Genomic DNA, 16,218 nt, shown 5'->3' on the forward strand with positions numbered 1-16,218 from the left:
TGTTCTAATGTATTTATGACAGTTAATCAGGATTAGTGGAGCTGGGTCAGCAAACCCAGTGTGAGTGTGTGTCTGTCAGCAGCAGGGGGGGTCAGCAGAGACGAGCACATGCTGCGTTCAACCCCCTTCCGCTTCTTCTCGGTTCACGATGATATATTCATGGGATTAAAACCTTCACCGTCCAACATAATCAGAAAGGTACGTTTCTGATTTGATTCATGCATTTTTAATCATCCAATTTATCACTGATTACCTGGTTAATTCCACGAGCTGTATCTTTTTCAAACTGCAGAAACTCAGTGATATGAGATGGCGAGTTAGCCCGGACGAGACATAGTTCTTCATATCTGCAGTGTGGTGGTTCAGGCGGATCTTGAGGTGCAGGATGATGCCGACCTTGACCTCGCACATACCGGTACCACGGCCCTCCTACTCCCAGGCCAGGGAGAACCTGGTGAGGGCCATCCCCCCCAGACTTCTCTGTCTGCTGGCCTGTGGAGGAATAGACTGTCGCTATGAAGGACCAGAGTGCTGGACGTTAAACCAACAGGTCATCCGAGGCCTTTTCTCCTCCTGGTGAGAATGTTTGACTGCAGCCCCATGGATGTTATTTGCTTATAGGATGTAGCAAAAACAGTAAGTGTTCATTTACTGATTGTGAACTTCATTTTAATGCCAGGGTGACGGATGATATAATTGCCATGGCACGGCCATCCAAACATTTAATTGAGAAATACAACATCATAGAGCAGTTTCAAAGGTAATCACTTTTTTTTATTTGTTCCTGCAAATGTTTGTGTGTGTGTGCAGTGTCTGGATATGCATGATTCATGAGTATATATAGACTAGTGTCTCATGTTGTCTTCATACTTTGGACTTTTTCCCAGGTTGAACATCCGGTCAATCGTCAACATGCAGTTCCCAGGAGAGCACGCTCACTGTGGACCCCCCCTCAACCCTGAAAGTGGTTTCACGTACTCCCCACAGATCTTCATGGACAATGACGGTGAGAATTACTCACTCTTTTATACATTATCCTGATGAGACGATTCCAAGTTAAGATGATTAGAACTGCACTGACTGCCCTTTGTCAATCACAAAGTGGGAGATGTGAATAAATAGAAACAGTTAAGATATTAACAGATATTATAGGAGACAGCTGAGTAGTGGTTTGTATCTGTGGGACACTAACTAATAAGTTGCACTATACTGTGTGCTGTGCCTCTACAAATACAGTTAATCCATATCATTTTACATTATGTTCCTAAATGCACTCCCGTGTTTTGCAGTTTACTTTTACAACTTTGCGATGCCGGACTTCGGTGTGTCCTCCCTCGTTGGGATAATTGATGGGGTGAAGGTTTTGGCGTTTGCAGTGAGGGAGGGAAGAGTGGCCGTGCACTGCCATGCAGGCTTGGGCAGGACAGGTAGGAATCAACATGCATCAGTCGGCGTGGGCACATGTCTCTGTCATGTCCTGTATGTTCACTGTTTCATGTGCTCTCACTGCTCAGGTGTGCTGATAGCCTGTTACTTGATCTACACCCTGCGAATCAGCCCAAGCGAGGCCGTCCACTACGTGCGGATCAAACGGCCTCGCTCTATCCAGACCCGGGCACAGATCAGCCAGGTGTTTGACTTTGCTCGCCTGCTTGGCACCCAGCTGGTCCAGTATCCAGACCTCAGCCTGCGGCACGGAGCCCCCTTCACCCTGCAGCATTACCTGAACCGACAGTCACTGCTGCTGCACGGCCAGGAGGGACGCACCCTCAGACAAACACCAAAGGTGAGGACTTGATCATTACACTACACTAATCCTGTGCCATGACCATACGTGACTACACTGCAGAACTCATTGTCCTCTCTGACTGCCACTGCACCATCTCATCAGGTGGTGTACCTCCTGTGTGTGCGCATCTCCTGCCTGGCCCTGGGTCTCCCTGCTCCTCCAGAGGTGCAAGCTGAGCTGGAGAAGAGGTCAGCACTGAGGACCCTGAGCAGGACTGTGAGGGAGACCCTGGTGGCCAAACAGTACTTGCCCTTGCTGAGGGAGGGTCAGAAGGGCTCGTGGGAGGGCTCGGGGTCGGTGTCCTCCTGGGACGAGCCACTGGGATTTTTGGAGAGGAAGAGAGACGTCCTGCTGGACAAACGCAGCTACAGCGACTCTGACCTCAGCAAGATCACAGTAAATGAGGTCAGATTTCACATTATGCATCCAACAGTATTTAAATAAATGAATAATCCTCGAAACATCATCGAGGCTTTTCTCACTCTCTTACCTTCTGTCCTGAAGGATCTGGAGCTGAGTCCATACTGCACCGCAGCTCTTGGAAATGAGAAGCACTGGTGTGTGCAGGATCTGGTGCGGCCTGATCTGAAGCTGTTCAGTCCGGTAGCTGCCAAACTTTCACAGGGTCACCAGATCTCCAGACAGGAGTCTCACAACATCCCAATGTCCAGCATGAAAACCAGCAACAACTGCACGAAGAGGTTGTGCACAGCTAAGATAACGTTTCCCAAATACAGCTCCAACATTGAGGTAATTATGATTCCTGCTTTAGAATAAAACTGAAAATGTGAATGCGTTAAATCATTCAGATTTTTGTCTTGTGAAAGCAGTGCAGAAATCCACATAATCCAGGCCCAACCTCAGTGGCCCGGGCTGTGGCTCAGGCGCTGGCAGGCCACGGTACTCCAGGGGAAACCATACTGCAGAGATCGGCTCTGCTGCAGGTAAAACAAGATAAAACACTGGTGAGAAGCTGTTTTTACATATCATTTTAAGTTTGTCCTCTGATGCCTCAATAATACTGTCACTTTACAACAGGAGGAGCTGAACAGTAGTGACTGTGGATGGGCTCTGCTGGTCACTGAGTCAGACCCTCACGTTCTCAGTTGCCTGTTGTGGACCTGGCTGGAAAGATTAAGGGTCAGTGACATTCAACAAGAGGCCGTGATGCCAGTTACACCAATGTGTCCAGGAGAGGCTTCACACACTGTGTTAAAAGTCTCTCTCTGTTTCTTAATCCTAATCCAGGAGCCGGTTCTAAGTACAGAGGATGTGCACAGGTTGTGTATCGGAGCAAAAAACAGAAAGTCTCTCAGTGTGCTCAAGAAGGTAAGGACACGGGTGCACCAGGCTCAGAATGATGAAACTTTAAGAAAGAGTTGAAGAGTTATTTGTTATTTCAGCCACAGAGACACACCATCTACTGCCTGCTGAGCTGTGTGAGCACAGTGACCAGCCTGTGTCCTCACAGAGAGGAGGAGGTGCTGCTGCGGCTCATCCGAGCGCTTACAAAGGTGAGACACATGTGGAATGATGGTGCGTTAAAGCCTCACATATGCTTCTGCTCCTGAAAGACTCGTATATGTTGAATTCAGTATTTGTTTGTTTGTTTTTAGCGCCCCCAAGAGGAAATTGGAAACCTTGCAACTTTGATGAAGGTACTAAAGTCAAGTTTGCGAGAAACTTTCCACAACTACAGACAGCTGACGAGGACCCGCAGCACCAGTGCTACACTCTGAAGAACGATGGCAACAACCTGAGCAGTTTTTAATTTGAAATTAGTCAGTATTTCATCCTGGAAACCCGATTGTGAACAAAATCATGAAGTGTAATTTTTTTTACTTTTATTACATTTTCTACATTTTGTCTTGCAAGAACAGAGCAGGTGTAAAGGTGAACTCCATTTGTTCCGTTTCAGGGTGTGGACTCACTGTCACATGTCTCGAGCCTGCATTAATGTTATTAATTTACATTATATTAAAACATCTGCAGTGAAAAGAATGATTTTTGCAGCTCTACGTGAGGGAGTCTCCTTCACATCTTACTGTTACAACCCAATTATAATTTATTTATATTTATTAAATATAACAAGTGGACAATTCATGTGAGTTCAAAACCAGCTGTTTCTACTGCTTCTATATTTTTAGATAAAATAAAAAATAATACAAAGAACAACTTTGAACACTATGATCTTAAATGCTCTGTTGTTTGTGTTTTCGCTCATATTTTCACAGAACTCCAACAAAACACAATAAATTATTGTCAGTGTCAATCATCAAAAAGGGAGCAAAAGATGAACAAATATTTCTAGCCGATTTTTTTTATTGAGTCTTAGGTGATGAACTGATTAATTTGCCTTAACATTCATATAATTTAAAATTATGTCACAGATTGATTGAATCTTTCTGATTTGATCTAATCTTTGTTTCATGTCTACTTTCACTCGTGTGTAAGCTCCTGTACTTTAGTTAAATTTGACCCCTGTTACAGCCTTTTTTACATAATTAATCATTTACACCATTCGTACACTGTATTCACATGCTGAGAATTCCTCCACTGTTTAAACACACACACACACACACACACACACACACACACACACACACACACACGTATTAAGCACGCCTGTCAAAGAGCCATCTCCATGGAAACATTGTTACGGTGAAGTTGACAACCAGTAAACAATCTGAGTTTGGGTTTAGAGAACATGCTGAAATAAAAGCTGCCACAGAGGGCCACTTGCAGTACGATCAGGAGTTTTACAAGGTAAACATATTTATATATTCATTCATCTATTTTATCTGATATCATTTTATTATTCATTTAAGTTTATTTAACCATGAAGTCTCAATGAAAGCAGTCACTGGTTTCATAAGCTTGTATGTCCTCTGCAGACATCTTGTATTTGTGACAAGGTACATTTGTTTACTATATTCACTTTACCTAAAAATTGAAATATATAGAATACACCGATAGATGATGATTTAGCAGTTTTATTAAATAACCTAAAAGAAATATCAGTGACTGATGTTACTGCTGCTCAGGTGTAAGTCAAAAAAAATAGTTTCCAGTAAATTAGCCAATGGAATAATTTAGGATCCAGAAATACAGAGAGACATGCACTTTATATGTTTTTTGTTTATGTCTTAATTTTGTTATGCCCTGAAAACTTAATATTTCATTGAGCTATATGTTTTCATGGTGAAATATTTGGACTTGAAACTAGTCCCTGGAAACAACCCTGCTATTTAGGGCCCGAGCACCAACAGTGCGAATGACCTATTGCTTTTAGTTTGATTATTTAGGAAAATCAATCGCATTTTGACGGCTTGAACATACTCAAAAACTCACCAAACTTCGCGGGCGCGTCAGGCATGAAAAATGTACGTATTCTGGAGTAAATTGAATTGGGCGTGGCAACATGGCTCAACAGCGCCCCCTAAAACGCAGCAATACCCTCTGGTTTCACCAATCTTCATGAAATTCAGTACACATGTGTATCATGACTGGACGACAAAAAAGTCCCTTGCACTGATTTGATTAACACTACAGGAAGTCGGCCATTTTGACGACCGTTTTACACATTGTGTATTTTAACAAACTCCTCCTTTCATCATATCAACTTCAAAATCAATGAGTGTCACTTTAACATCTGTACTCCTCCTCGTCCATTGACCAAAACCATGTCAAACTTTGTCAGAAGGGCCTCAAGACATTGATAATGCAGTCTTATGGCCGTGACACACAAAATTGCTGTAACTTTAGTGGACTTTGTTCAATCTCCCTCAAACTACATGTGTGTAACAACAGCTCTCTTGTGTAAAAATGGCCACTAAATCCAAAATGTCCAACTTCCTGTTGCGTTAATGGTGGCAGGACTTTTTTTCCGTCTGGTCATGATACACATGTATACTGAATTTCGTGAAGATCGGTTAAACCAGACAGAATTGCTGCGTTTTAGGAGGCGCTGTTGAGACATTTTGCCACAACCACTTCCAATTACTCCAGAATACGTACATTTTCTCCAAGACTAATGCGCCCGCGACGTTTGGTGAATTTTCAAATATGTTCAAAAAGCTGTCAGCTTCGCTTTGACCTCATTGTTTCTCTCCTGAAGTTTTCTCCAGTCTGTCTCAGCAGAGTCTTCTTTGTTAGCAGAGCTGGATATTCAGCAATTTTAAGAGCTCGAGAATTTTGCCTCTAGAATTATAGTGTCATCTGCCACCTTTTTCTCATTTTTCATTGTCGCCACTTCCTCACTGGGCTCCTGATAGTCATCGTACATAATGAACATTTCTTTCATCTTCTGCAGTTGTTGTCTGCTCTTCTCTTCATTCTCGTTGGCCCTCAATTCTGCAAGGTACAGCGGAAAGTTTATCAGCTGTTTGTCATTCTTCTCGTGTGCCATTATGGTCTTTTCCTCGATTTACTGCACTGTTGAGTTTAGTTGTTCAGGTGATTACTCTGAATATGTTAACCCTGTTATACACAAGCTATCCGAACCCCTACTAATGCACAACATGGGTCAAAAATGACCCGTATTAATTTCCTGTGTTATCTCATGCATGGCTGGGTGTTTCTTTGCTATATTCTTTTAAAGCTTATTCTTCCTTCTCTGATTTAGGAGAGCTGGATTCCAAGACCAGCCCACAACTCCAGCTTGATCCTGTAGAACATAGTCTGGGTCCTCAGCATCAGTGATTTCAGACTCAGAATCAAGACCAAGAATTGCCTTCTCATCTTCCTCATCCTGTTCTTGAAACAGCATCATTATGATCATATCAAACGTAAGTCTGAAATGATTGCGACCAGCCATACTAACACTCTGGATAAAGAAAATCCAAATCATATTTTCAAATGCACATCTATCAGTCTATTAAGTATATACTGTTATATTTCGAATTTTATTCTGTTGATCTAGCTATGGTTAGCTAGCCAGAATAGAAGCTAGCTAGCTAACAGCTTGTACATATTTCACTTTCTCACTAGTAATGGATTGTAATATAAGACTTACTTGCAGGTGTTCGGGAGTGAATACATACTTTATGTACCCATGTGTTAAAAGTTATTTGTGGTAATCAAAAACAAGATACTTAGAATATTAAATGATAAAATACATTTATTTCAAACATAAAGCAAAGAAACAGGAAATGAATACGGGTAATTTTCGACCCATGTTGTGCATTAGAAGGGCAAAGATACAAAAATGATTTTTGTTCAAAAAGTAACAAAGGAAGAATTCAAATAAGGATTAATGGGGGAATACCTGAAATACTGAATGGATAAATTCATTCACTGAAAGATATAGAAAATACAAACTGAGCCGGGTCACTTTTGACCCATGTTGTGTATCAAAGGGTTAAAAATGAAAGAATAACACTTGTTTGTGACTATTTAACTCGAAACGGGCTTTATATAAAGAGGATTCATTAAGCAAAGAATTCCTTTTTGTCTGTTTGCTTTAATGTGACAGGGTCAATGTTCATAGATTCCTTTGATGTCTTAGACTGTTGCAAAGGTGAAAGAAAAAGACCTGAAGGGAAACAAGAGAGGGGTTTTTGACCTGTCTATTAGCCTGTATGTAGTGATAGAAATAGCACCACCTACTGCCAAATGGAGGTGAGCCTTGTTTTTACAACTTTAATTTCGATTTACATTCAATTTTCACCGTGTGGTCTACACTTGATGGTGTGGACCGTAATGCTTGATTAGTGGGTGTGGTCCAGTGTTGCGTGACGGACGCGGGAAGCTACATGTTTATCCTTCCTGCGATGCACAAAACGTTCGCAACACGGAGCCGTTGCGCCCGGTCCCTGTTCGCCCTCCCCCACACCATTAGGTCCCGAGATCTCAAGTGCTCGGGCCTGCACAGTTCTGCTCGCAGCTCTAGTTTTACTCTGTATCTTACTGTTGAGTTTCAATGAGATTGTTTTGCTAGTTTTATGACAACTTGATTTAAGTCTGTGAGACTGTGGGTCTGTGGGTGACAGTTTTCCATCAAAGTTGGTTGTTTTACTAAAACCCTCAAACGCTTTGTGGTGGACAGATCTGTAAGTGACTGTAACACTTTTTCACAATGTACTTAATAATATTTGAACCATCCACTCAAATACCTGGAATTAGACAGCCCTAGATGGCATTTTGTCACTTTTTAAAATAACTTATTTCCCCCTACAGCAACACTGTATGAGTGACAGCTTATTTTATTACTCCTTTTCTTTTATGACATAAAAGCAAAAACTACAAATGTGCTTTCATTCACAATCTCTTCAAGGAAATAAAAAATGCTGAACTTTGGGTTGGAACATGGAGGCCCCACAAACCAAGAGGGCCCATAGCTGCCCTCTATGGTAGCCCAGGGCCGAAGTATGCGCTGCCTGGACTCACAGGTAGAGTCAAAGTTTCCATCAAGCCCTTTTCACCTCGAACACCATTTTTATTTTATAACTGACATTGTACGTTCTTGTTTCCTCCCATAAAGGTGTTTCTAAACATGACCCTACTAAATTCAAAGCACCAATGTTCAGCTTTGGGACGCGTCATGACCAGGAAATGTCAAGTTGCTCCCCTGGACCAAAGTACCTCATCCACTCTAACATCACCAGAACAGGGACAGGCGGCGCTCCTGCGTTTTCACTGCACAGCCGCTCAAAGGAGCAGGGATTGTTCCAGGGCCCTGGACCAGGTCAGCAAAACCAATTAGACATAAAAACACACTTTGTAGAAGCAGGTGGAAATGAAACATTGTCGATCTCCGATACATGTGAACAATATTCCAGTTCTGTGATGATGCAGACTGTTGTCATTTGAGTCTGTCATCAGATACTTTTTACTTACAAATATAAACTTCCCTTGGTGCTTCTTCAGGCCAGTACTCCCCTGAGCTTTCAGGAAAGATGACCTTTCTCTCTGCTCCTGCTTATTCTCTGTTTGGGAGAAGCAAAGACTTCCGCATCAACAAAACACCAGGTAACATATTGGATTTTTTTGGTCAACTTTAGTTTTTCAGAACATTCATGGTAGAAAGAATATAAAGTTTAGCAATGGCCCCGTTCTGCAGGTCCAGCCTCGTACACACTGCCCTCTGTGCTGGGGCCCAGGACTGTGGTCACAGCTACAGCTCCCGCCCACTCACTCCGTGGACGCAGCAAAACTGGAAGCTTCCACGAGGACCTGAACAAGGTACATGTGCACAATCATGAAATCTATTTTATTTTTTTTAATCTAGAAATCTTGTGATTTACTCTTGTTCTCTATACATTAATTTTACCTCTAGACTCCTGGCCCTGCTGCCTACAAAGTGGTGGACCCCTGTACTTACAGTCAGAAACCGCCACAGTTCAGCATGACGGGCCGCAACTTTGCTCCTGGTGAAACCACACAGAAACCAGGGCCTGGTTCCCACTGTCCTGAGCGGGTAAGAAAACCCCATTATATTTAATAATCATTAAGGAGGTTTGAATGTCGTTCACTTACTAAATGTTGTCTTTCTAGGTGACCACGACAAAAGCTAAAGCTCCGAGCTTCTCCTTCGGGATTCGTCACTCAGAATTCATCTCACCCCTCATTGTCAATGTGCCTGAATGACGACACGTGATCTCTTATTATGACTGAAAAGAAATCACACAAGAGCGTCAAATAAAGCCCAAGAAGAAAGTGACTCTGGATTCCTTAGATCATATTTTATCACCACAGATTAAGAGCTTGTTCTGTTGGTAATTGCCACTTTATCAGGCTTATGACGCTGTCTGTGTTTTGAGTGTCATTACATTTGTATTAATTCAACACGATCCTTGTGAAAGTCCTTTTCAAACCGCCTTATTTTTATAGTCCAGCTTTTTCTTCTTACTGTTTAATTCACATTCTCGGTAGATATTGTGGAGGAAATTTGACTTTGCGAGACTTCTGAAATAAAGAGAACTGACCATAATGGTCTTTAAAGTGCACGATTATTCTTTTGTCAAAGAAGGTCAAACAGATTTTACAGCATGCGGACAATGAAGATGGGTAAGACAAAGAAATGTTTTCGGGAGTGCTCTTTTATATAGAAAGAGGTGATGCATGTGCGTTATTCTCTTGTCTAACTCTTTTTGACCTGCCTGCTGCTGTAACAAGTGAATTTCCCCCGATGTGTGGATAAATAAAATTCTATCTAATCTAATCTAATCTAAGAAGCAAATATGTGTGTGTGTGTAAAGAGAAAGTGTGATAAAAGTCATGATGAATCTGCCTGCATGAGGCAGGTCACCAACGGACATCATGTCAGGTCACACATGGTGCGGTCATCTTGTCACACATGATATGCATAAGCAGAGATAATAGTGTGGTAACATAAGCAGAGATAATACAGAGTATAGTATGATTGTATAGTTTACATGACAGTATCTGCAGCAAATTACTTAAGTACTCATCATAACATCAATTAAGGTTTAATACATTTAAAGTGAGCCAACACGCACAATGGCTGCTGTCAATGTTACACCTGTGTTTTTAAAGCAAAGGCCGTTAATCTGGCAAATAAAAAAATTCTACATAACAGCAACAACTGAATTATTTCAACAAGACGTTATAATTTTATGAAAATAAATACATTTTTGGTGCTTTGAAGAATTTATGTGTCTCAGTCCACACACCCATGGATTTGCCACAAGCCTCGACAATCAGCTACTCAACACAAACATTGAGCACAAATAGGCTCCATCTAACGTAGGGCCGAAAGACGATGTAACACGAGTAAATACAATTATTATAGAATTATTATGAAGCTAAATGTGAGGACGTGAATGTTGCTGCTCATCAGCTTCACAGAGCTCGAGCATATTAAGAGGAAATCTGCACTGTTCATATGTGCAAAGCTGATAAAGTTCAATCTGTGCAGGTTCAAAGCTGTAAACGCTGCCAGAACTGCTCTCTATATGACAGAGAGGGGAAATAATCATGAACTCTATTTGCAGAAACTTTGACACGATACGACTTATATGTTCATCAGTATGGAGGTGTCACAGAAATCAGTGTCGGCACCATTTTTATTTCATCCACTGTGAGTTATTCTAATTGACTATCAGAGAAACATCAACAGGAATAAATGCAGAATACTGATTCAACGTTTGTGGCCCAGTGTCTCACACAGAGGGGGTTTCCATCCCTTCTGCAGACCCCCCACACCTCACTGTCATTCAGTGCAACTAAAAACTGTTAGTTCAGAGAAAAACTGAGTACATGCATTATTTGGTTTTGACTTTGATGTCATATTATTCTGTAATAGGCTCCATCTCTGAGTTTCAACACAGCAGAGCAAACATTTCTTCTGGTGATTTGTGAACCGGAAATAAGAGGATAATTAAAAAATATATTTTTCCTTATGAAATGTTTCTACAAATATTGCTGTCTAGCTGCTTTATATGTAAAAAATAATTAAAATAATTTACTATTAAATTAAATTAAAACTTCTGAATGTGTGATTGTTGACAGGCACTTGTGAGGACAGCAGCACACGCAGTGGAGTGGTCCTTCAGGCGTCCCCGTTGCGTAGGAACGAAACCCAGTCGGAGACTCGAAGCTTCATCTCCAAACTTTGACTTCCTGGATTCACAGACGAGCGGAGGACGCGGTACAAACTGCTCTCGGGTTATAAAAGAGTCGCACATGTAAAATACTCGGAGATATTCACATCATGTCTCTTTGTTAACGACAGATTCCAGTTAGCGGTGCTTAGCTAACTGTTAGCCTCCGCCAGCGGCTCTGTGGCGGAAACAGTCCAGCGCCGAAGAGACACTTTGAAAAAAAAAAGACAAATGTGACCAGTGGACTTCTCTGTAATGTCCTCACTTTTCTGCTGGAGTCACGTTTTGTAGATGTAACAACCCACGAACCGGTGAGATGACCGATTTCAAACCGACGCTCAGCTCAGCTAACCGGGGACAGACCAGCTAACGCGCCCCGTCGTGGAGGACGCGGCTCAGGAGACTAAGACAGACAGAGAAGCTCCTGTTGATCCAGTGGTTACAGTGGGAGCTGTGGTACAGGAGGAACATGGCCGGGGACGCGGACAGTCTCCCGGAACTGGACCAGAAGAAGTACGATGCGGACGAGCAGGTGAAGATCATCTGTCTGGGGGACAGCGCGGTGGGGAAATCCAAGTAAGTGTCGGTGAGCTGTGATTTGACCTTTACCTTCAGATGGATGATCTGTTTCCTGTGTAACTTCAGTGTTCTGATCTCCCTCTAGGCTGATGGAGAGGTTTCTCTTGGATGAATAGTATCCTTCATTTGTCCTTTCAACTCCTCTTCTGTACATGTTACTGTGTTTTTCTTCTCTACACACTTTCTCTCCAACATTGTTTCTCTCCATCACCCAGGCCCGTGTTGCCTTCCTCTCCCGTGTTTGTGAGATTTATAATAAGATTTATTATCAGAAGGCTCTGATGAGTTTTGTCTTGTGTCCCAAGACGTGCACTGTTTCACATAAATGACAAAAGAAACTGACATCACTAAACAACAAAGCATATACATAAGTTCAATTGATATTATCACTTCATTTAACATTTACTGCTCAGTCCACACAGGGAAATCTATTTAGAGATACAACTTTATAACTGTGACAGTTCCACAGTCTGTTCAGGTCTGTAAGACTCTTAATCTTCTGCTTGATTCCAAAAACTATAAAAATATTCTTCTGATAAGATATGAGTGTTCGGATTTTATATATAGATATATAACAGAGACAACACTGTTTTTGAACATGTTGCATGAAAAATTGACACAAGAGCTTGAAACCACAATCTTAGACATGTAGCAGTCTACCACGTCAAACTTAAAGCTGAGACAACTCTGCTATGAATTGATTCCATACTGCATTTTAACATTCTGTATTATAATTCTTAAAAACAACACCAGGCTCTGTTTGTTTGATCAATCTCCTGAGAAAGTAAAGTCAAAGTAAAGCCCTGTGGTTCAGTTCCTGTTGTTTAGAACGGGCTATAAATATAAATCTGACTTGACACGACCGTATCAGCTGTAAAAATGTTTGTATCAGTTGTTTGGTCAAAGCTGTCACAATCAATGTCTGCACATCATCGTGGTGTTAAAGATCAAGCATGTCTCCAACAAGAGAGATCCAGATCCTTAACTCTTTGCACAGTCGTCCCCAGCAGCTGTCAACCTACGCTCTGACTCTCTACAAACACACAGCCACTGTAGGAAACAAGACAGTAGCAGTGGGTATGTATGATGTTGTGCATCTACTACCGGTGACAGAAAAATCCTATCTGCCAAATGACACTTATCTTAAATCCGCAGCATTAGGAGCATGGGTCAGACTCTGAGCTGCTTCTGCAGGGACAGACGTCTTTGACCTTTTGTTTTTGATCCACAGATTTCTGGGACACAGCTGGTCAGGAGAGGTTCCAGAGCATGCATCCCTCTTACTACCACAAAGCACACGCATGCATCATGGTAAGACTCACTGCTGGCTTCACGGCAGGTGCTTCCCACTCAAGGGACTGACAGGAAAGTAAACAGAGAACAGAAAATTCTAGTAATCAGAGACGTTAGGAATACAATGGATGGCTGTGTTTAAAATATACATGTAAGTGCACATTTTGTTGTTTGTGCGCTTGACTGGCCTCGAAGCATTTACCTCACAAATGTTACTCGGTATAGTCACATAATGGGATTTCAGATGAAGGTCAACGAGGGCTGGTCAGACGGCTGCTGGCACCAGTCGACCTGAGCTGAACTCGGGCTGAACTCTTCTGTATTCTACCTTCTGTTCAAGGTTTTTGACGTTCAACGGAAGATCACATACAAGAACTTGACCAACTGGTACAAGGAGCTGAGAGAGTACAGACCGGAGATACCCTGCTGTGTGGTCGCCAACAAAATCGACGGTGGGTCCGGTTGCGGAGCGTATATACGTCCACCAAGGCCCAGCAGTCCCCTTAAAATCAATCCAGCTGCAGTAAAGTACACACACGTAATTTAGTCCCCTAAATATGCCGGATTTATTCCACCAAGATTCCATTCCTTGGGAAAAGTTGTGACTTTAAATAATCACTCTATCTTGTGACATTAAAGAAAGTGAAAAAAAAAAAAAATTAAATTCATCCGCCCCAGAATTGTTTGTCCTTTCCGGGCCGATCCTTCCACCAAGTTCTGTGGAAATCCATTCAGTAGATTTTGCGTAATCCTGCTGACAAACAAACGAACCTCCTTGGGGGATTTCAACATGTTCTTTTTTGGATTTGTGTTCATTATTCATATTTGCTCTTTTTTTTTTTTTTATCACAAAGTTGACTCTAGAATAACAGATGTTAAGACGTGTGTTTTTTCTTGTGTGCAGCTGATTTGAAGGTGACACAGAGAAGCTTCAGCTTCGGGAAGAAGCAAGGACTCCCGTTCTACTTTGTGTCCGCGGCCGACGGGACGAACGTAGTTAAGGTTTGAACTTTATTCTCCCGCAGTATTAATGGTAGTGATCCAGGAGTTCAGGCTCATCAGTAGTTTCACGGTTCACGCTGTGTCATTTTACTACCACACACAACTCTCCTTTTATAAGTCAAATGAGTTCAACCTGTAATTCAGTGTGAGCTCATCAATGTTGTAGACTGCTTAGCTGCCTGATCGTTTTCTGTCACAACAGATGTTCAGAGAGACGATCAAGAGAGCGGTGGAATACAAGCAAAACCCCAGCGACTTCATGGATGAAGTGATGCAAGAGTTAGAGGTACACGTCTCTGAATACTCAAACAGCCTGAGCAGGCATGTGCTCAACTTAAACTGCTGTACTTTTAACTGAATGATGTTTGAAAAATACAAAATAAAAATGTTGTTTTATGTAATACTTCCTCTGAGAAATCCCATCATTTAATCCACCATTGTTTTTGTCTATAGAATGTTTTCATATTCTTCCTCCAAACCTGCTTCTTTAAACTCAACACAATTCACTTTTCTATTGACTTTTCTGTTCATGAAATACAAACAATAATCTGCTTTTGTGTTTTGGACCAAAACCATGTATTTATGTCGGTTTCTCGCCCTCATCCTACAGAACTTTGACCTGGAGAAGAAGGAAGAGAATTCAGAAGCCGATGAAGATGGATTAAAAGCCGAGAGTCCTGAGCTGGTCTGACAGATTTTTTTCATTTACAATTCCTCTCATCATCTCATGGATTATTTCTCCTCCTCTGGAGTCGATGCTGCAAATAGACCATGATTTTAGTGAAAATGTCCGAGAGCTCTGATTCTCTGTGACGCTCTTGACGTAATTTTGGTGGTCTGCTTTAATCACTATTGAATTGTTGCTACTACTGGAGCGTGGCTGACATTGGGTTTGAAGTCACCGTCCTCCATCTGTCCACTGACAGGAAACACACCTGGTGGAATGATCAGGATTTGTTGAGCAGGTTCCTTTAGCCTCCATTTCTAACATCGTCACTTTTAAACAATATCTACTTTTGTAACAGGTGAAAATCCCTTAGTGAAGCTTAATGTTTGTTTCAGCGTGAAAACCAATTACTTTGTGTCGTGTAATGTGAATGTGAAGCATCGAAAAGCCAACTTGCAAAGAGAACGTGTGATTATGAATTTGCTGCTGTTCTCCGTGTTTGTCTGTAGTGTTGTGAGCAGTGTCAGCAGGGAGCCGTGTCTGTTGGCTGCGTCTGTTGCTTTCATTCTATTATGTAAAGTCTGTTTTCTAGTGTCCTTCAAATGTTTTTAATCGTATCATAGAAACATATGATCCCGGTTCTATTTCCAAGAGCACGTTGTAGATGCAACTGTCAGTCATTCGATGTGAAAGCAGACTGTTTATAAAGATGGACGACATTACGGCTCCACAGAAGTGAAGCCAAAGTGTACCGATCCCACCCCCCCCCCCGGTGGCTGGCTGTGGTATAAGTCATAAATTCTGCCTCCTCGTGTTAGCGAATGGGACATGGAGCAAACTAAAAGTCAAAAAATGTTTCTCAAGCTGGTTTCTGTCATTTTAGGGCTTAACTTGACTTCAAAACGGGCTGAAATGTGATGATCGACTGCTGAGACTTTCTCACAATTGGTAGAGAACGTCTTTTGGCAGAGTGGGGGGGAAGTGAACACGCTTCGTCCATCTTTATAGATAGAATGTGTACGAGTGGACATCAACTGAATCGTACTCTAGTACTCAAGTACTCAAGTCGCAGCCTTGTGTAATGTTGAGTCTTTTGTGATGAGTTTGAGGTGTTTGCACAGGAACGTTGCTATGACGATGTTTTAAACCTGTTTTCTGGCAGAAGAATCTGTGTGAAGGGTGAAACACACGATTCCATTATTTCTACATGTTTACGTATACACAGAAACCCTGGATGTATATTTTCTGTTTGTATTTGACTGTATTGTGTGAAATTTACAATAAATCACACTGGAACATAGTTTGAATACTGAAACACTAAATTA

The 16,218-nt window shown here is 41.8% G+C and overlaps 3 protein-coding genes across 5 annotated transcripts; all 3 read left to right on the forward strand.

Annotated features, from left to right (window-relative positions):
• The first annotated feature begins 385 nt into the window (after positions 1-385).
• Positions 386-3,745, forward strand: zgc:77752 (uncharacterized protein LOC393862 homolog). Its single transcript, XM_034589191.1, has 12 exons — positions 386-576; positions 680-760; positions 888-1,006; positions 1,290-1,427; positions 1,515-1,786; positions 1,892-2,194; positions 2,294-2,539; positions 2,617-2,733; positions 2,828-2,929; positions 3,038-3,118; positions 3,193-3,303; positions 3,406-3,745. The coding sequence occupies exons 1-12, from the start codon at positions 386-388 to the stop codon at positions 3,526-3,528; spliced, it is 1,884 nt and encodes a 627-aa protein (XP_034445082.1). The 3' UTR covers positions 3,529-3,745.
• Positions 3,746-4,433: 688 nt separating this feature from the next.
• On the forward strand, positions 4,434-9,719 carry odf3b (outer dense fiber of sperm tails 3B). 3 transcript variants are annotated; one of them, XM_034589099.1, is made up of 9 exons: positions 4,434-4,555; positions 6,414-6,576; positions 8,064-8,178; positions 8,271-8,474; positions 8,657-8,758; positions 8,850-8,971; positions 9,066-9,206; positions 9,284-9,400; positions 9,433-9,719. In XM_034589099.1, exons 2-8 carry the CDS (start codon positions 6,562-6,564, stop codon positions 9,374-9,376), a joined length of 792 nt encoding a protein of 263 aa, XP_034444990.1. In that variant the 5' UTR covers positions 4,434-4,555; positions 6,414-6,561; the 3' UTR covers positions 9,377-9,400; positions 9,433-9,719. The 3 variants fall into 3 exon arrangements, with proteins under 3 accessions (XP_034444990.1, XP_034444988.1, XP_034444989.1); XM_034589097.1 differs by having other exon boundaries at positions 9,284-9,719; XM_034589098.1 differs by lacking the exon at positions 4,434-4,555 and having other exon boundaries at positions 6,331-6,576; positions 9,284-9,719.
• Positions 9,720-11,286: 1,567 nt separating this feature from the next.
• Positions 11,287-16,191, forward strand: rabl2 (RAB, member of RAS oncogene family-like 2). The gene is made up of 8 exons (XM_034588117.1): positions 11,287-11,928; positions 12,017-12,046; positions 12,929-13,008; positions 13,163-13,242; positions 13,565-13,676; positions 14,129-14,226; positions 14,429-14,512; positions 14,837-16,191. Exons 1-8 carry the CDS (start codon positions 11,822-11,824, stop codon positions 14,915-14,917), a joined length of 672 nt encoding a protein of 223 aa, XP_034444008.1. The 5' UTR covers positions 11,287-11,821; the 3' UTR covers positions 14,918-16,191.
• The last annotated feature ends 27 nt before the right edge of the window (positions 16,192-16,218 follow it).

Source organism: Hippoglossus hippoglossus, chromosome 6 (assembly GCF_009819705.1).
Source record: "Hippoglossus hippoglossus isolate fHipHip1 chromosome 6, fHipHip1.pri, whole genome shotgun sequence".
In the NCBI taxonomy this organism is placed as follows: Eukaryota; Metazoa; Chordata; class Actinopteri; order Pleuronectiformes; family Pleuronectidae; genus Hippoglossus; species Hippoglossus hippoglossus.

Bases quoted from the DNA above. Each gene is read 5' to 3' on its own strand.
- rabl2 (XM_034588117.1), top strand. From the start codon at position 11,822: ATGGCCGGGGACGCGGACAGTCTCCCGGAACTGGACCAGAAGAAGTAC. The intron at 12,047-12,928 runs GTATCCTTCATT...CTCTTTGCACAG, and splicing joins AGGTTTCTCTTGGATGAATA to TCGTCCCCAGCAGCTGTCAA. The intron at 14,227-14,428 runs GTTTGAACTTTA...CTGTCACAACAG, and splicing joins ACGGGACGAACGTAGTTAAG to ATGTTCAGAGAGACGATCAA.
- zgc:77752 (XM_034589191.1), top strand. From the start codon at position 386: ATGATGCCGACCTTGACCTCGCACATACCGGTACCACGGCCCTCCTAC. The intron at 1,787-1,891 runs GTGAGGACTTGA...CCATCTCATCAG, and splicing joins CCCTCAGACAAACACCAAAG to GTGGTGTACCTCCTGTGTGT. The intron at 3,119-3,192 runs GTAAGGACACGG...TTGTTATTTCAG, and splicing joins CTCTCAGTGTGCTCAAGAAG to CCACAGAGACACACCATCTA.
- odf3b (XM_034589097.1), top strand. The intron at 8,759-8,849 runs GTAACATATTGG...CCCGTTCTGCAG, and splicing joins CCGCATCAACAAAACACCAG to GTCCAGCCTCGTACACACTG. The intron at 8,972-9,065 runs GTACATGTGCAC...TTTTACCTCTAG, and splicing joins TCCACGAGGACCTGAACAAG to ACTCCTGGCCCTGCTGCCTA.